We start from the raw sequence: 20226 nt of genomic DNA on the forward strand, positions 1-20226 counted from the left end.
TTTATAGTGACTCCGGTATGTGATAGCGTTATCTGACCTTACCAGTGACGCAGTCAACGGCTAGTATGATGAGAAGGTCGCGATAGTTACCTCTATGGTCCAGACCGTTGAAGAGTTGTGATACGATGTAGTAGAGGATGTACTCGTATGACGTATAACTGGTTGCACAATCCCCATTTCCGATGAACTTGCTTGATATAGACGAGGGCCATGCGACGACGCAGTGTGCAATGGAGTGATGCCTTGGTTCCGAGGGGCGATATTCGCTTCATTTTGAGGTAGTAGTGATGGTTGTCGCAAGAGGTACGGGCCGATCGTGTGCCATAGTGATCATTGATTCATCATAGAGGAGGTTGCAAGGGACGCGATCTAGCATATGCTTCAAAAGGGAGGGACACGAGGGCGTAGTCTGGCGTCGGGGCCGTTAGATAGGTTGGCCTGGCTCCCGGGCAACGGTGCCAGTGAGCGGTACTCCAGGTGACCGGACGGATCATCGCGAGGTGGCGTTCGGCACGGTACACTAGGCAGCACGCGGACAAATCGGTTGATGAGGGTTTGGCGACCGCGGCGACACAACAAGCTAGGCAGCACGAGCAGTTGCTGGCGTGTAAGAAAACGTAGCAAAGAAGCAAGCCAGCATCATCGTCCAGCTACTTTGCCATGCACACGTAGTCACGTACTAGATGGAGGCGTCCTGTGAGGGAGGGTGCGCTCGAATCAACGAGCCAGCGCAGCGACGCTCCGTGGCCGGGTCCAAAATACAGTATAATCAAGTGAACCATCGATCGAACTCCCAACCCATCGCTCACTCCTAAATGCTGCATCCAGCTGAGCTATCCCAAGGCTTTGTTTTAGAAAAGAAGATTAGGATTCACATTAAATAGTAGCACCGCTCTTTTTCATTCTATTTGACTAATAATTTATATATGTGTGCAATCTGAAATCAGCAAGCCGTCTCAAGAATCAATGGAAGGAATTAACGAGGGAGAGAAAAGCGATAAAATAAAGAAGGAAAAAGACGTGGCTGGAGGGGAACACACCTCGGAGGGCTTGTGGGAAAGAGAATCACGTAAAATGTGAGGGACGCCTCAGATGAAAATAAAGAGACTGGATCCGATGTGATCGGACGTGAAAATGAGGAAACGGAAGAGTTCTCAAGAGCTCCGCCGTGTACCCTCAATTTATTGCCACGGCTATGGAGGTCACCCATCGTGTTGGGTGAAGTTGCTGGAGTTTCGGCCGAGAAATTCCTGTGGGAGGGGAGGGGGGACGGCTGGCAATTCCTCATGCTGTTGTGTTCGTGTAGGCGGATCTGCCCCGGTGCACCGCACGCTGTGGTGGTGCATACAGCGCTGGCGGCCATGGTATGATATAGTGGCAACCGTGGCCGGCACGACAAAGGTGGATATGTGGAGGAGCCGTGGAAGCACCCCTGCGCGCGCCCTCGCGTGGCGGCTCCACCCGCTGCCTGCTGCTGCCTTGAAAGTTGCAACGCCGCTGCTCTCTGCACTTTCAGCAATCATGGCAGCCCCAAGCCATGCTGTTCTCGATGCCATATTTTCTAATTCGAAATCTTTGCATTTTTTTTGGTATTTGCTGGGATTGACCGTGATGGTAAGGTGCCTAATACAGACAAGGCACCACGCAGGAAGCTTCTCATTAACGGGCACTGCCATGTGGGTGTGGGAGGTCTGCGGCAACGCCTTCCGCTATAGTGCTGGCGAGAACATATAATCCTCCTAAAGAATACAAGGTCAGGGTGAGATATCATATGCTCGTAAACTTCCAGGCCGTGTACTTAGATGTCCCTTCTATTTTACACGCGTTGTGAGTGTTAATCAAGACATATATAATCCTGTCGATGCACGTTCACACAACTACATGTCCCTCCAAATTTCCTCAGTTAATACTTATAGTTATATATGATAATATTATAATTATTGGTGTTATGATATTGGTCCAGAGTCAACTATACATTTACAATATTGAAGTAATATATTTTAAGTTTGGTACATGCAAAAAAGTTTACAACCCATAAACACCTTATGTGACTAGCAGAGTGCCCGTGCGTTGCTACGGGCTATGATATATATAAATGAATTGAACAAATGATTAGGGTCGTCTCCAAGTCCGACGCTCATTTCTCTCTTGTACGCCCGACCATGTTCGGACATGAAACGGGGGCCTAGCGGGCTTCTCAAAAATTCAACCGTCTGGACAGTCCATCCTACCCCAAATCCAGACCATATGTGTGAGAGGAACATGGTGGTCCGCCATGTTATATTCAACACACTGGCCCAACACAAAAGAAAACCCATCCCACGATGGGCCCTTCTCTTTTTTAGTGGACCCTCCTCTTCTTGCTCGGTATCCCGCTGTAGCGGGACATTGCTCGCTAGAACCCACTCCTTTAAAACCACACGATGCCCATATCATCTTCCCCATGACACCCTATCTCCTTCACGCCATATTTCCCGATGGACCGCCAAGGAGGAGTATCCCGCCAACCACCACGCTCTCTGCCCTGAACCCCCCTGCCCCTATTCGTGTCGATCCACCACCGCCTGTTAGGTATATATGCATATATCGGTCGTAGAAATGCATGTTAAATGCATTTTTAAATGTTATAAATAATTCCAAAAAAAATTATCGTCTACATCTCTGCAAAAATATGTGCGCGACACCAGTTTTTTTGTCTTTTTTGCACACGAAAAAAATCCTTCGAAACTTTTGGCACACACATAGAATGTGAAGCTGTACATGTGCAACAATTTTCAGTTTTTTTTAAACTTGAAAAGGTGTCTTTCGAAGTGGGTGCAGATGTACTTGGGTTCATCCATGTATTTTCCCGTCCAGAGCTAGCAGCATACAACTCATTTTGACCGTCCCATGAAAAAATAGACAAGCTACCAGCCACACAGAAAATCAGGCCACCAACGAGGCTGTAAGGACCAGGCCACCTGAAGTCTCCCACAAACTACAGTTCTTTCGCCAGGCGCAGCGGAGCTCGCCACAATGTCTAGTTATAATTAAACGTCTACAGTTGCATCTAATCAAGCTATAAAAAGGAAGACACCATCTAGCATATATCGTGAGCGCATCCATATAACACAAGTATGCATACAGTCAAGGCATCCAAGAAATGTGTTGCATTTTGAGACCAACATAATTCATCTGTGTGTACTAATCAATAGTTAAAAAATAGCTAGAAACTATTTAGTCTAGCAGATAACTGGAAGTCTAGTCTACCAGGAAGCTAATCACAAAAACATGATAAAAATCAAAACCATAGTCTTTCTATTCCTGGCAATTGATCATCCTATACAGGAAGATATAGTTCATATACCATTAGCAAATAATCTAGGCATATAGGTACAGAAGAGCCACAAGACTGATCCGAGTTTCAGCTTAACATCAACCAATTGCTTAACAGTCCAGAATAAAGTCACAAAATTGCATCAAGAACAGGATCTGACACTTGCATTGTGGTGTTTTCCCACTGTATATCTGACACACACACTACATGCACTCTGCAGATATGTATCCAACCGGCTATACTCTACGCTCTATGGAATTTGCGGACTTCTTGGCCATGTTAGGTAAAGAAGCTCCGTAAGTGTCATTTCGTAGCAAGATTGCAGCCACTCGTGCCTCCTCCTATATGTAGTACTTGAAACCTTCACATGAAGACTGTCATTAAGAAAATGGCTGTATCAAAGTGAATCTTGTGAAGAGAGTCAATTCAGCTCTACAAATAATGTATACTCTCTACACATGCAAAAAATGTATATCTAAACGGTGAACAAAAAAAGAAATATACTCTCTACAAATAAATGATCAAAGTTTACAAATGCTTGGCTTGTGAACTACTTAGTTACTCCCTGCTACTAAAAAAAGTCAAGCATACAACTAATATGCCCAAGTTTGAGAGAGACACAATCCAAATGAATTGCCAAAGAGAAGAAAGAACTGCAGAAAAACATGAAAGATCCCCCTGTACAACAGATTGCAGAAAAGACCAATGCATTCTCAAATTATTTGCTCCTTCTGAGCTAAAAAACTCCCTGCGGAGCAAATGGTCGAGCTGGCCGTAGGAAGGAACACACTAAAACATGCCAAGAAAAGTGCATTGGTAAAAACAAAACAAAAAGAAAATATAGGAACAACCAGGACGGGGTTAATGGTTTGGGAACTGAGAGAGTTGATGGGAGGGACAACCGGAGAAGCAAACCTAGCAGAAATTCGCATCTGCTTTTCCAAGATGATGTGCTGCTCGGTGGATGATCATCATCATGCATCCACTGTAAAGGTCCTCGATTCTTATATGCATTCAGTTTCTGCAAGTTCAAAAGGTAGTTCTACATAATCACTAAACAGAGGCACTAACCTGGTACTGAATTTATAGAATAAGTGCAGATCCTTTGTTGAGTCCTCTGCAATCTCAATACTCTGGATCCAACTAATGTTCTTGTCTTGCCCTGCAAATATATACATGATTCAGTCTATTTTCAGAAATTAGGATTTCTATTTTCTATGCGATCCACATAGAACATGGGGAATCACCTAAGCTTAGCTGCTGTATCAGACCCAGAACATTCACTAATGCAGTTAAATAGCTGTACAAATATAAAGAACATGAACTTACAACTTCATGGTTCAGTATATGGACAAAAAGACCCACGTCTAGAGATCTAGAGAGAGAGGAACTAAAGGCAAACCATGAACCACGTCCAGCTCCTTGCTCTTGCTACGATTCGTGTTCGACCCACTCCTTGCATGCACCAGCGACCTCATCCATGAGACAAGGGGGGAAAGAGAGGGGGAGGAAGATAGAGACAAACCTGAACCGCCTCAACCTTCTTGCTCCTGCTGCTCCGACCAGCAAGTCTCCCTCCACGGTCGACCCCGCCCACATTCGCCACTGCACCAACTCCGCTGTTTTCCCCATCAAGGCAGAGCTCCCGTGCGCGTCTTGTTCGGAGGGGCTCTCCGAGGCCTCGAGGTCCTCATCAAGATCTCATCCTCCGAGTACTTCACCCCATACTTTTCGCCTAATGTTCTGTACACCTGAATTAGCATTAAGAACACAAGCCATATTAATCAAACCACCGTATGCATACCCAATTAACAGAGGAAAGGGAGATTTTTATCAGTAATTCGTTATGCATGGAGAAACAAATCCACACAACCCAGAAATGAACAGCAGAAACAAATCTGCCCAGGTTCTCACAACCCGAATCTACGAACATACACGAACGGAACGGGCTACGGGAGCACGGATCAGGTCGATCCAAACGTCATGCATTGTCTCAGCATGTGCACCGCATAGAAAACATGCAGGCCTCCGTCAACCATGGGAACGGCCAGCAGAATCAAGCGGAACAAACAGAGGAACATGAATTGGAGCTGCGGTATATGGGGGAAGGGCGTAGGCCGACCTGGGCCATGGGCTCGGTGGGGCGAGGAGGGTGCCGGCGGCGTCGACATTAGAATGAGGACCTATTTTTTTTAAACTGAGTTTTTTAAAAGACCATGTTTCCGTAACTCACAACCAACCTTGCAGCCTCGCGTGGATGTTCATCGACAGAATAGATCGAACTACTATGGTGAGAATGCAGTCAAAAGATATGTGTACCGGTAGAGAGTATGGACCTGGGACTGCCGATCGATGGCTTGACACGCCGGAAGACCACGGGCTGACACAAAAGTCATGGATGAGCTTCTCAACCAGGCGGCTCCTCCCCTCGCCGGTGCTGCAGACCCGTCTCGAACCACAATCACAGATCAGTGGTGATGGCACGCGTCGCACCTTAGATCGATGCAGCGGTGCCAGCGCTTGGTACGTGCGGCGTCGGGGCCGGGGCAGGTAGGGTGGAGTGGGTCGTCGATGGCTGTCAATGCACGGCGAAATCTGGCGGGCGGCGTGAGGTGGAGTGAGGGGAAGGAGGTGTCGTCCTGGTGATCCGCGACGGCCGCGTTCTGGTATTCCGTGATGTATCCGAGGCGCCGGCGGCGGTGGCGTCCTGGTGATCCGCGATGGCGGCGGCGGTCGCCGGCGTCGCGGCGTTGACTCCCTGGATCAGCGTCGGCGTCTGCGGCTGCGTCTCGTCCGGAGACGTGGAGTAGCGGCTTGGGATGAGATCTACGGCAAATTGTGTTTTTTTTCAAACATTAGGTGTAGAGATAAATGCTGGCACGGATGTCCCAAATATAGAAATAAACACCGCATATTTTTCTTCTTTTCCTTCTCACCGTTCCTTTGGCTGATGCATATGGCAATGCTTGATTTCATGGACAAAAGTCAATTATCTCTTTCTTAGGAAAATCATAACTCCTGATTGCATGCGAAAATCATACCCCAAATTTTAGAAGAAACTTTCCATCCTTTTTCTCTCTGTCTGATGCATATGGAAATGATTGATTGATTTCATGTACAAAAGTCAATTATCTCTTTCTTAGGAAAATCATAACTCCTGATTGCATGCGAAAATCATACCCCAAATTTTAAAAGAAACTTTCCATCCTTTTTATCTCTGTCTGATGCATATGGAAATGATTGATTGATTTCATGGACAAAAGTCAATTATCTCTTTCTTAGGAAAATCATAACTCCTGATTGCATGCCAAAATCATACCCCAAATTTTAAAAGAAACTTTCCATCCTTTTTCTCTCTGTCTGATGCATATGGAAATGATTGATTGATTTCATGGACAAAAGTCAATTATCTCTTTCTTAGGAAAATCATAACTCCTGATTGCATGCGAAAATCATACCCCAAAATTTAAAAGAAACTTTCCATCCTTTTTCTCTCTGTCTGATGCATATGGAAATGATTGATTGATTTCCCGTATGTACGAGGGAGATAGGGCGGCCGCATCGGGTGGATCGAGAGACGGTTTTTTTTTGGTTTTGCACGGTTTATTTGTTTCCTTAAAATCTATTATTTGTTTCCTAAAGAAATTTGCAATAATGGAAGGTATCGGTTGATTTGGATAAGTTAGTAAATTTAGATCCGTGATTGCGTGCACGTTTGGAAAGTGCTGATTTGCAAGGAAAGAACTGAGGGGTAAATAAACCGGTGAATAAGAAACCAGTATCGAAAAAAATCTACGACGGTTAACCTACGAAAAAAAACCGGACGAAAGTGGTGGGACGAAAAAAAACCTGGAAGCGAGACTACCAACTGCTCCATTAGGAGTAGAGATAATTGATAAACAAATTAATGTGGCATACATCCATCCATTTATGGTAACTATGAATGCAAGTATACATCACAATCATTTGTTTCCTAACCACATAAAAATATATTTGTTTTCATAATTTCCGAACATTTTTTAACGATGGTCCTTTTATCTCGGATATACCTATTTTCATACATTTCTTACTCCTAAAAACACACGGAAATTCAAAAAAGGTTAAGTTCCATATTTAAAATTATTAGCAATGACCTCTCTTTTACGTTATTAAACATGTTATGACCTTAATATCAGGCATCCGTGTCGAAACACACATTACATTGACCATGAATGAGCCTCTATCTCTTTTAATAGGATGATGTAGGGAAAAAAAATCCTGTTGCAACTCAGGGCCTTTTTCCTAGTATAAACTATATCTATATTATTCGTGATCGTGCATGGTACTAGCTTCTTCTTCAATGATATGTGGCCACGCCGCAATGGAACGGTCGTAGAGGTCTTGATCACGCATGTTGAGTGGTTTGTAGTTGTCGCCCATCTTTACCGCCTCACGAAACTTATTCATCAAATGTCTCCGTTTCCCGCGAACACGGGATACACTAAGTTCACCACGGTAGATGATGGGTGACGGGCCCTTTTTTAACTTCTGTATGAGCGCCGGCACCGGTACGTCCCCGCCTTTGTATTTCTTCTTCCTTCGGAGCATCCCATCGGCATCAATTATTTGGCACTCGTCGTTGAAGTGCCAGTAGTTGTACTGGGGCCTTGGCCCCCGCTTCTTCTTGCTTATTGAATTTGAGTCGACGGAGACAAACGATTTGCCACTATTGGAGTCCGTGGCGCCGTTGTCAGCAGCTGACTCCTCATCGCCGGAGGAGGAGATAACAACAACGTCGTCGGCCTTCTTTAAAAAAAAAGAAACCAAATCAAACAATTCTAATTAATTCTCATGATTTCTCAAACATACGTGTAACCAACATATGTAGTTTTTTTTTGAAACAAGTAACCAACATATGTAGTTATATGAAAAGAAAAAACTAATACTTCGCATCTGTGCCCGTCGTGGTCTAAGAAGGCAAGGCCGTTGGATTTGGTGGAGTAATTGTCGACGTCGACAGCAGCATCTTGAGAGGAGGTATTGTCCACCTTTTTGTAAAAAAGAAAGAGAAACCGAGTCAAATAAAATTCTTAATGTGCAATGTGTATTCTCAGTGCATTGGTGCATATATATATATATATATATATATATATATATATGATCTGTATATATACCTATACCTACCTATACTAATTAGAGACTATTTCCACGTTAATTTAAAAATACGAGCCATTGATTTGGTAGGATCAAATTATTACGGTGTAGATAATCCTCTGTTGTAATTTTGCACCGCTGTGAATCCAATGCGTTGCTATCAAGAGTCCTATGCTCGTACGTACTCCTGAAGCAGCACACGAAGCGTATATGGTGTGGCCCCACTATGTTCCCTAACAGAAAAATCAATCAACAAATCTAAAGCCGTAACCTTCCAAGATGCAGTCCCCACTCCCGGCTGTCTCTGCAGCAAGGTTGCTCCGACTCCACCAATCAACCCCACGCCCCTACCCTCTTCCCAACCCCGCGCATATACTTGACTTTTTATGATGTGAGGTTTTCTTTGCAGAAATTTGGTACAAATTGTCAGCAGCATATATTATTCTCTGGCTAAAGTTTCTTTTAAGGAGATCATTTGGTTCTTTAGCGCTTTGTAGTTACTAAGTGCTTTTCCTATCCTTTATATACTTCACACCGAAGCTCATTGAACACTTCTATTTCCAAAAAAAAAGGGGTTAATTTCTGCCATCTAGCTTCCCGATACAGATAATTGGTTAGTTCACATACAAAGAAAAATAAATGTATAACTTTTTCAATAGCGATTGGACATATTAATGAATATGTAATTTCTACACTCTTCTCAGATGACAAGGTTCTTATTTATTCCAGATGAACGTACAATCATTGACAACCAAATGTAAAGCTATATACAACACTTTAATCTGCCTTTTATTGAGATTTTCTCTTACACATGCCACAGTTCCCCCCATCATCATATCTGATTCGGACTCCATCGCTGCTACCTCATCAATCTCTCTCCCAGGTGGAGGCGCGTATTAGGCATTTAGCCATGGGTTGCCCATAGCTTGGACAAATCAGTGGCTGGATATCTATGTTGCCTATATACATGTGCTTACTTTAAAAGACACACATCATCAGCACAAGGTCACTCTGTTTTTTACTTTTTCTTTAACCAGAAATATGGACTTAACACACATATATTTTCATTCTCATGTAATGGGATATATCTTGGAAGGAAAAAAAATCATGTTGTATCATGTTATATCTTTGAGATAGTGTCATAAAAGAGGGTATCCTCTAATTATATAACCCACGCCTTTCTCTACATGGATGGGATGACTATGAAGATATGACCTGTGTACACTATAAACGCTATCAATTTTATGTAGATTTGTTTCAGATTTCATTTTTGGATGATAAACATTTAATGCGAAAAAAATTACATCAAATAATCAAAAATCTTGGTTGTGGAATCATTTGTAGTTTAGGCCATCTTTCAAAGCGAGGCATGCTTGGATAATTTTGGTACAAGGTTTATCAAGTTAGTAGACGGACAAATACACATTTGTCTATATACATGGACTTGAAATTATTTTGTTTGCACAAATGATAATTCGATAGTGTATATAGACATGCTAAATTTGTGTTATTTCACGAATTAATTGAAATTAATTTTTGGTACACAAAATGGCTTTGTCTGGAAACGACCACATGAGCCTCTCTTTTTGACATTGTTGGCAATGGCTTATTGTTGGCCCTTTGTTTAAACTATTTAGGAACCGGCTATTACATTGAAACGGAATATGCAAGAAAAACATTTACTAAAATATTATATATGCTAAAATTTTAAAGAATAACTAGCCCATGTGAATGCACAGGTTGGCAACTACGATACGTGTAATCAATGATCGACTTATAGGAAAGAAAAAGAACGTACAGCACATGTCTTCTTGTTGCCGGGGCCGTCGTTGGAGAAGTCAAGGTCGTCAAGCGAGGTCACGTCAGCGATGTTCATAACAAGCAGCTCCTCGTCGTCGCTGTCGTCCAGGAGGATGACCTCCGAGGAGGAGACGTGAATAGGCGCCATGTGACACAGGTGGGTGGTTGTGTTGTGGAGCTGAAGGTGTTGGATCGATCATCGTGTATATATATAGACAGATAAAATTTGCCTCCAAAAGTTGTGGTGGGAACGAGAGAAGCGTTTTGGCGCCAGATGCCGTGCATTGCCCGCCAGAAACTGCGTTTCCCTCTCCCTGCAATGTAATGAAGGAGAGAATCAATTTGGATGGATGAAAGGGGCGAGCGCAATCGCATCCTCCTTTCCAATCAATTGTTTCCCTCCTGTGGTACCTCCATCGTACGCCACCCATCGATCGATTATTTGTTTCCTTTCTTTGCGAGCGACAATCCCTCCCTTCCTTATTTATTATTCTATTAAGATAAGAGGATCAAGAAACAGAGGAGAAACTTGGGCCATGGCGTACGTGACTCACCGGAAATCAAACCATTGACACGAGACCATGACGTCTCCATCGTCTCCTTCCTCTCCGGCGAGAGGAACAGCTCGCCACTTGAACCCGTTGATCTCCGCCTACAGGTCGGCGAACGTGACGGACGGCAGCCTCGGGATGAGCTAGCTCCTCGTCCTCGGTGTCGCCACCGATCCGATCCAATCGACCCGACTAGGGCAAGGACGGCATCGATCATGTGCAGCATCATCAACCAGCTGCTGCCGCCTTGGCCGTGCTGCATCTTCGACAAGTACGTCAGCCAGCAATAGAACAACGACGCGTCTTTGTGCACGCGCGTACGTACATTACGTGCTTCATCCACCGAAAATTCATGCACATGCACATGATGCATGCGTCCACCGATCCACGTACCACGTACGTACGTGCACTCATCCGTGACGCTAGCTATCCTATCTATCTTAGTAATAATAATGAAAAATAATCATGCATCTCAATCTTCCATTGCTTATATACTTATTAGTTACCGATCTATATTAGTTATCGTACGTGGGTCATGATGATGTAAGGGCATCACTAGAGTTTTGGCTTTTATCAGACTAGTGCTAGGCCGTCAGATCGAATGCATGATGAACGTCCGATGTAGTAGCTAGTTGCTCCGGGTAAGTTAATTCGCTTCTCTAATTGATTACTCCGTCATAACTCTTTCCGCATCCATCGGCCTGGGTTGTTACCATGCATGGATCTCCCTAATTGCTGCTTCCTATAACTACTTCTGTCAATCGCGTGTGATCCACCATACACTTCGTCCTCCATCCACGTCCATGCTTCCTATTCTTTTTCCTTTGCAACAAGGGTAACTGGGTAGGAGAATTTATTTGAAATGTAATAATGGTTTTGCTTCCATCGCAATAACTATGTTTCCGTCGCTAGAATAATTTGCTTCCACTTTTGAGATAGAAATTTGATTAAAAAATTAAATAGGTTGTTTTCATCGCAGCAAAACTATGTGTTGTCACATTTTTTGGGTTTACTGTGGAGTTAGTTGATTCATAAATACTTGGATGACACTTCGTATACCCGATTATTTTGGAGAAATTTGTTCAACATTTTTCCTAGATACTAGTAAAATTTGCTGCTAGTGCACTACAAATTTGCTTTGATGTAATTAAAAATTTATCACGTGTAACATTCTATCTTGTTTTCAGTGCAACAAAATTTTGCTTCGACCGATGAGACAATTTGTTGCTATTGCAATCTAATGTTGTTTTGATGTAATAAAATTTTGTGTCAGAGCACTTTGCTTCCATGTAAAAAAATCATCTATTTATTTCCAACACAAGGAAAACTTTGCTTCCGAATGCATTTTTCCACTTCCATCAAATGCAAATGTTTCTGTGGTAAAAACAATTTGTCTCCAACAGAAAAGAAGTTCGTTTCCTGCTTCATTCATTCATATACTAAGTTCAAGGCATGATACAAGGTTATTTTCTTCCAAGTCTCCAATAGTATGTACACTGCTTCTAAGTTAATATCATATGTTCCTATAGATTGTAAACTTGCTTCTCTTCGCATGTGGTCCTCTTCATTGTAGGGAAGATCCATGTCTCATCACACTTCTAGGTGCATGCATGGGTTGCTTCCATGTATGCTTCTATATATGTCTACCGCGGCGCCCAACTGCTTGAAAGCATACATCACCAAATACATGAAATATATGGAGCATGACGATAGTTTTTAAATGCAAACAATGCTCTTGACAATGGGAGAAAAAGTATATAAACAGAGAAGTATGTTTCTATTGCTGTAAACTATCTCGGCTCAAGAAAACATATAGTAAAGTTATGAAGCATGGATAAGGGAAACATCAAATTGAGAATAATTAGTGCGTGGAGATAGATGATGATGGACCGGCGGGTGATTCACACAATGCAATACCTTTCCATGTAGCTTGTTATTTCCATCTGTTGGCAAGCAAGCAGGCCCATCGTTGCCATCGTGATTCGTCTGCATGCCACTGGGTGCCGCCATCCTTGAGCTCCTCGGGCCAGTTGGCTAGCTTGTCACTCGGCTGGCATCGGCGACCTTTAAGCACCTTTGATGCATAAAACGTTGGCGACTAATAGGCGCCGGCGCACCGGCCTAATCATTCGGCCGGTCCACTTTCAGCCGTCTGATTAAGTCGTCTGCAGTCGTACGATCGATGTAGTTGTCTGCCGCACGAGCGCGTATGAAAAAAGACCCCATGCCTCTCATTGCTCCCTTTGTCTTCCAGGGTCATCGCTCCCTTTGTCCTAGCCGCCCACGCTGGATGTCCTCGTCGCCGGTCACCGCACCTCATCGGCCGCCCTCGCCGGATGTCCTTGTCACCGGTCGCCGCCTGCACTTGTCTCTGACTCCATGCATGCAACAGCTGTGGCCTGCAATTGCAGCTCTGATAGCGACGGTTGCAGCTCCGGTGGCGATGGCCAATCGCTTGCCGTCGACGCTCATCGTCCGCACGCTCGCCATCATGAAAATCGCAAACAAAAAAGGTGGGTTGGTTCCAGCAAAATTGAAGAACAGTTGTAGCACAAAAATACACCGGTTCCACCAAAAAAATCCAAGACGATGGTAACAAAAATAATGGATGTTTGTTCCAGCAAAAATCAAAACGGTCATAACAAAAAGAAATTATGCTTGCAACAAAAAAAGAAAATGGTTCCAGCAAAAGTACTTGTCGTTCCAGCAAACTATGAATCATCGTCGCTGGGGTCGTAGCAAAAAAAATCGCTGTTTCCAGCAAAAAAATTTGCTGGTCCCAGCAACGATGAATCGCAGCCATGGCCATCACAACACGGCTATCACCGGTTCCAGCATTTTTTTTGCTGGTTGCAACTCCACCGGCCTACGGTTGTAGCTCCGCCGCACCGGGGTAGCAGCATCTCCACCGCGAATACACATCGGTGGTTGGTGGTGGCCGCCCCGCTTGTAGCCCCGTCCTCCGCTGCTTGCAGCACCCCCCGCTCGCCGTCCCCTACCCAGAAAAGGAGGGCATCAGCAGGAGGTGCGGTCGCAACAGTCAAGAACGATGACGTGCACGACATGGCGACGAGCTCACCTGGGCGACCCATAGTGACGAGTGCGTCCTGGCTGTGCAACTCCTCCCTTTGCAGCAGCTCTGAAGGGTGTGGTGCGGGCGCTGTCAATAGCCTCTTTAGCTCAGGGGGTAGGGGAGGGAGGAGTAGAGAGAGGAAGGAGATGAGCAAGATTGGGGCTGCCGCTCCCATGGCTGACGATGGAAAAAGAAGTGGAGGAAGAGAGATGCGGGAGGAGGAGATAAGGATGGGAGGGCTGGGCGGTGCTAGGACCCACAAAACGAGTGGCCAGGGGTGTTTCTATCGTACAACGCACGAGCGACCGGCCCGAGCGTTGCGCCGGCGCGCCGCACAGAAACATTTCGCTAAAACGTTTAGGCATGATGTATAGCAATAGAAGGTGGGGATCAACAACTAGTGCTAGAAAGAAGGTTCAAAATACATGTACCAAAAACGTTGGATGCTTAAGAATGAATATTTCGAGGCATGGTTCTATTGCGGTAAATTAACTGTACTAAGAAACATATATTGGATTAGGAAGCATGGATATCTGGAAGCATCAATTTCATGCTATCTCAATATAAGTCATGCCCCTGGAAGCATAAAAACAGAAACTAGAAATTGATAATAAGTATTGCCAACATGCAGGTGCATCATTCGGATCTGCATACAAATTCTATCCAAATTGGTTGGTTCTATGTTTCTGCACGCATAAAAATGAGGCAGAGCATGATTAAAACATGGAATCAATTAAAATACATTACCATCAATTATAGTAAAATTGTATTTGAGATCAAAGAACAAAAAAGGACGAACAGACTATCAGAGACAACTGCTGGTTCACCAGTCGAGGGGTGGTGGAGATGGTGGGCACACCCTACAGCCTCCATGCAACCTGGTGATGCAGCGGTGGAGATGGCGGGCACAACCACCTTCTACTGTCTGGCAAGGATGCCACACGGACGAGGTCGCCGGGGCCGCATTGTGGAGCAGGTCATGCATGAGTTTCGATTTGGATCTGGGCCATGCGGTGGATAGTGTGGCCGGCAACGAGGTGGGAAGGAAGCATGGTGTGCAGCAGGTTGAATCTAGGCGAAGAAGTCGGAGAGGATAGATGCGACAATGTTGATGGCGAGCTCAGATGGGGATGCATGCGGAAGAAACTAGAGGAGAACGCGAGAGACGGATGTGACGAGAAAGATAAGGATATGCAATCATGCATGCATGGCATACGGGTGGTTAGCACAGGCTGGGGTAAATTAACATTTATTATTTAATAAAAACAAGGGCTAGTGTTTGATGTCTCCATCATGGGATTTAACTGGAATCGACGGACATAGTGTGGTCTTGCGTTGCCTTGTTAGAGCAACTGTAGCCGAACCCGCATTTTGCCGACCCGTAAAATGTGTTTGCAGGTCCCATAGGGGCGGTTATGCAGGCCGAATTTTCCAGCGGCAGACTAGAAACCGCAAACAAATCCCTACTTTTAAAAAAAAATTGTTTCGCACGAGAAATTTAAGCAGCAGCTCGCTTGCATAGATGGTTCTTCTTCGTATAATAAGTTCATACACGGCACATACATACATAAAGGTTAGATACGAATATGATAGACAGGGACTATGCTACCGCACCACTACAACAAAATTGAGCTCACCGGAGCTCCTGCGGTAGCTGCCCACCGGTGGCGATTAGTCGGAGTCGGAGTCGACCTCGATGTAGAGCTTCGCCTGCTCCGCCTTCATCACGCGCAGGTCGACCTCCTTCGATGCGCGCGCCTGCAATGCCGCGAGGCCCGTCTCAAGGAAGAGCCGCTCGTACTCGAGCTCGCGCCGGATGCGCTCTTCCATCTCCTCCTGATCCCTCGCCGACCGCTCGAGGACGACGCGCTCGAGGAGCTCCTCCTGCCCTGGTGGGAGGTAGTCCTCGGGTCCGATGACGCCTTGGCGCGGCGGCGCATCGGGCACGGCTTCCTCCGGCTCCCTCTTCACCGGAACGAGCCGCGAGCTCGATGAGCACCCCGCGGACCCGTGGCCGGATGAGCTCCCCGTGGACCTGTTGCACTACAAAAAAAATACACTTCCGTGATGATACGTGTTTGTCACAGTAGGTCGCGTTTTCTGTCATGCATGTACATCCATGACGATTTTATGACAGAATCAAGATAGTCATACCTATGCTATCGTAGAAGTGTTCCATGACATTACCAAAATTATCATCACGGAAGTGTCCACTTCCATGACGATAAATCCTGCATCACAGAAGTGCTTTCGTCAAGGGTGACCGACACATGACATCCACCGTAACGGAACATCGTTAAGCTATCGGGTCGGGTTTTGGATCCGATAACCCGTTAACAGCCCCGACCAATGGAGATTTTCCACGTGTAAAATTATCATTGGCTGGAGGAGACACGTGTCAGGTCCGCATTGGCACAAGTGTCACTCATCCAATGGGCGAGACGCGCCTATGATATGTTGACACGTGGACTGGCCCATCAAGTTTAAATGGGCCGGCCCAACCAAAGGCCCACAAGATTTTGCGGACCATAATGGGCCGGTCCAGCTAAAGGCCCACGAGATTTTGCGGACCATAATGGATTGTCCTAGCTAAAAGCCCACAAGATTTTGCGGGCCATAATGGGCCGGTCTAGATAAAGGCCCACAAGATTTTTGTGTGCCATAATGGGCCAGCCCAGGTAAAGGCCCACAAGATTCTTGCCGATCATAATGGGCCGGCCCTGCTAAAGGCCCACGAAATTTCGCCGACATTAATGGGCCGGCCCAGCTTTAGGCCCATAAGATTTTGAGGACCCAAGTAGGCCGGCCCATTAACTGGCTGCCATGTTTCGGGCCAAATGCCGGCCCATATTTGATCCAGTCCATTAATGGCCTGCCATGTTCCGGGCCTAATAATGGCCCATATGAGATCCGGCCCGTAAAAAGCCTACCACATTCTGGGCCAAATTACGGCCTAGATCAGGTCCGGCCCTTTAAGAGGCTTTGGGCTAAATTACGGCCCATATCAGATTCGGCCCGTCAACTGGACGCTATGCTTTTGGGCCCACTTGCTAAAGGCCCATTTATTAATTTGGCCTGATATTAGTTTCGGCCTGTTAAGGGCCCGTCTAACATTTCGGCCCTATATTAAATTCGGCCTGTTAAAAGCCCGTCATATAGTTGGGCCTAACTACGGCCCGGTTTGCATCCGGCCTGCTCGCAGCCGATATCTATTGGGCCAAACAAGGACCGAGACAATTTTGGCATGTTAAAAGCCCATGATTTGATTCGCACAATCATAGGTCGGGGTCCAATTCGGGCTGCTGCCGGCCTGTGAGCTGTTCGACACATTTCAGGCCCAACTTACTTCTTAGCCTCTTAAAAGCCCATTGAGTTTTCTTGCGAAAAGAGGGCCAGGGGTTACTCGGCCTATTAAAGGCCCGTATCTACTAGTGGGCCAGTTTGCCGTTTAACGGACCAAGATGATGGGGCCCATGATGCGGATCATACATCGTGATTGCATGACGACCCGATTATGTACCGTAATTTTACAGTTTGGCCGGTTTACTGCGAAGAAAGTATATATATACAGTAAAATAACTGCAGCATCGTGAATAAGAAAAAACCTAGACTATACAATAAAGAAATTACGGCATATTATATCCCCTGGGCATCAAAGTTCGCCACTAAGATAATAAAGCACAAGCAGACAGTAGATTATATACACCAGGCATCAAAGATCGCCACCAGTGCAAATAAACACGCCGACAAAATAATATACAAAGCCGACAGCACTTCAATAGAGTTCAAGAAAGGTTAGCCCTGCTGGGGAGCTGCAGCGCAAGCAGCTGAGCAAGGTGATGAGACTGTGCTTGTTCAACACTTATATCTTCCTCACTCTGAAAGATAAACAAGCAGACAGACGATAGGTTTTGCACATAAAAGTATCAGTCCTGACAATTCATCACATTTCTTACTGACGAATAAAGTGACACATTTTAAAATTGCATTAACACAATATGGTATTGTTCAGGTCAAGACATGGCAGGAAATGACATTGTGAAGGAGTTGGCATCTTCACGACACCACTGGATTACAGATCAAGAACTCATAAGTATCAATGGTTAGTGTGCTGTCAATTTATCCCATTTCAGAATGGAAAATAAAGAGACAGTTTAAATAGTAGTAGAATGATATGACATTGTTCATGAAGGAAATATGCCCTAGAGGCAATAATAAAGTTATTATTTATTTCCTCATATCATGATAAATGCTTATTATTCATGCTAGAATTGTATTAACCGGAAACATGATACATGTGCGAATACATAGACAAACATATAGTCACTAGTATGCCTCTACTTGACTAGCTCATTAATCAAAGATGGTTATGTTTCCTAACCATAGACATGTGTTGTCATTTGATTAATGGGATCACATCATTAGGAGAATGATGTGATTGACATAACCCATTCTGTTAGCCTAGCACTTGATCATTTAGTATATTGCTATTGCTTTCTTCATGCCTTATACATGTTCCTGTAACTATGAGATTATACAACTCCCGTTTACCGGAGGAACACTTTGGGTGCTACCAAACGTCACAACGTAACTGGGTGATTATAAAGGAGTACTACAGGTGTCTCCAAAGGTACATGTTGGGTTGGCGTATTTCGAGATTAGGTTTTGTCACTCCGATTGTCGAAGAGGTATCTCTGGGCCCTCTCGGTAATGCACATCACTATAAGCCTTGCAAGCAATGTAGCTAATGAGTTAGTTACGGAATGATGCATTACGTAACGAGTAAAGAGACTTGCCAGTAACGAGATTGAACTAGGTATTGGATACCGACGATCGAATCTCGGGCAAGTAACATACCAATGACAAAGGGAACAACGTATGTTGTTATGCGGTTTGACCGATAAAGATCTTCGCAGAATATGTAGGAGCCAATATGAGCATCCAGGTTCCGCTATTGGTTATTGACCGAGAATAGTTCTAGGTCATGTCTACATAGTTCTCGAACCCGTAGGGTCCGCACGCTTAACGTTATGATGACAATTTTATGATGAGTTTATAAGTTTTGATGTACCGAAGGTTGTTCGGAGTCCCAGATGTGATCACGGACATGACGAGGAGTCTCAAAATGGTCGAGACATAAAGATTGATATATTGGAAGCCTATAATTGGATATCGGAATGGTTCCGGGTGAAATCGGGATTTTACCAGAACACTGGTGTCAGGACCCCGATCCTATGTCACACCGATCTAGCATGTAACACCTCATATCACTTTGCGGCCTCACGCACAGTATTCCCACGGGTGTCGCCTTATCAGGCTCGGGACCGTTTGCGCCTTTTGGCTCACGTATATGATAGTGTTGCTAGCATCCATATGACTAAGAACCCGGGCTGACATGGCTAGTCGTAAACCCAAAGTGGCACTAACTTACAGGGACAGGCATACATGACCCAGCAACGAACGTGTCGGTCATCAGCGAGTGAATCTGGGCTGTAGCAACTGGGCTAGCAGGACTCCGGTAAACCGGGCTGTAGCAGGCTAACAGGACTCCGGTAGACACTGCGTGACATTTTCCCGAAGGGACAGACACAGGAACGAAGAAGGACACATGCCGGCCAGCCTAAGTGTCCCGAAGTAGTAGCAAGCTACCAAGGCTCCGTGGAAGCACTAGGAGACATTTCTCGGTAAGAGAGGCTACCAAGGATAAACAACTAGATAGTCAGATCCCACACATACCAAGCATTTCAATAACATACACACAATATGCTCGATATGTGCAAATACAACATGGCATCACAACATGACTCTACAACTTAAGTATTTATTCAATAGGCTCCGAGGAGCGAGATATTACAAACATGGGTCTCATGACCCAACACTCAGAGCATACAAGTCAAAGCACAAGCAGAAGCTTAACATGTCTGAGTACAGATATCTACAAATGAAAAAGGCTGAGAAGCCTGACTATCTACCAGATCCTGCCGAGGGCACAAGATCATACTGAGGTAACAAGCTAAACGTCAAAGTCCATGCGGTACTACTAGCGAGACTGAAGTCTCTCTGCAAAAACATAAAATAGGCAAACATGAGTACAAATGTACCCAGCAAGACTTACATCAGAACTAACTACATATGCATCATTATCAACAAAGGGGGTGGTGGGGTTTAACTGCAGCAAGCCAACTTTGACTCGGTGGCTATCCTGAACTACGACTGCAAGTAACTCTTTGAGGTGGCGCACACGAGTCCACATATTCACCATATCAATACACCACTATGGATCCGCTCCCATCTCCCTACGAGAACGCCATCCATAGCACTCACGCTTATCTTGCGTATTTTAGAGTATCCAC

The 20226-nt window shown here is 45.0% G+C and overlaps 1 protein-coding gene and 2 long non-coding RNA genes across 3 annotated transcripts; 1 reads left to right on the forward strand and 2 right to left on the reverse strand.

Annotated features, from left to right (window-relative positions):
- Positions 1-1672: 1672 nt before the first annotated feature.
- LOC123109595 (uncharacterized) lies at positions 1673-9576 on the forward strand. Its single transcript, XR_006452832.1, has 2 exons — positions 1673-1753; positions 9270-9576. It is a non-coding gene; the product is annotated as an uncharacterized lncRNA (long non-coding RNA).
- Positions 7598-10988, reverse strand: LOC123109579 (uncharacterized). The gene is made up of 4 exons (XM_044530405.1): positions 10804-10988; positions 10248-10563; positions 8242-8343; positions 7598-8101 (listed from the first exon to the last, which is right to left on the reverse strand). The coding sequence occupies exons 2-4, from the start codon at positions 10395-10397 to the stop codon at positions 7619-7621; spliced, it is 735 nt and encodes a 244-aa protein (XP_044386340.1). The 5' UTR covers positions 10398-10563; positions 10804-10988; the 3' UTR covers positions 7598-7618.
- A 1201-nt stretch (positions 10989-12189) lies between these two features.
- Positions 12190-15054, reverse strand: LOC123109606 (uncharacterized). Its single transcript, XR_006452843.1, has 2 exons — positions 12718-15054; positions 12190-12459 (listed from the first exon to the last, which is right to left on the reverse strand). It is a non-coding gene; the product is annotated as an uncharacterized lncRNA (long non-coding RNA).
- Between the last annotated feature and the right edge of the window lie 5172 nt (positions 15055-20226).

The sequence above is a fragment of the Triticum aestivum genome, chromosome 1B, assembly GCF_018294505.1.
Source record: "Triticum aestivum cultivar Chinese Spring chromosome 1B, IWGSC CS RefSeq v2.1, whole genome shotgun sequence".
In the NCBI taxonomy this organism is placed as follows: Eukaryota; Viridiplantae; Streptophyta; class Magnoliopsida; order Poales; family Poaceae; genus Triticum; species Triticum aestivum.

What these genes read in the sequence shown, in the direction of transcription:
- LOC123109579 (XM_044530405.1), bottom strand. Translation starts at nt 10,397, where the DNA reads ATGGCGCCTATTCACGTCTCCTCCTCGGAGGTCATCCTCCTGGACGAC. An exon ending in GCAACAAGAAGACATGTGCT is followed by an intron (nt 8,344 to 10,247) that starts GTACGTTCTTTT and finishes TTTTACAAAAAG; the next exon opens with GTGGACAATACCTCCTCTCA. An exon ending in ACGACGGGCACAGATGCGAA is followed by an intron (nt 8,102 to 8,241) that starts GTATTAGTTTTT and finishes TTTTTTTTAAAG; the next exon opens with AAGGCCGACGACGTTGTTGT.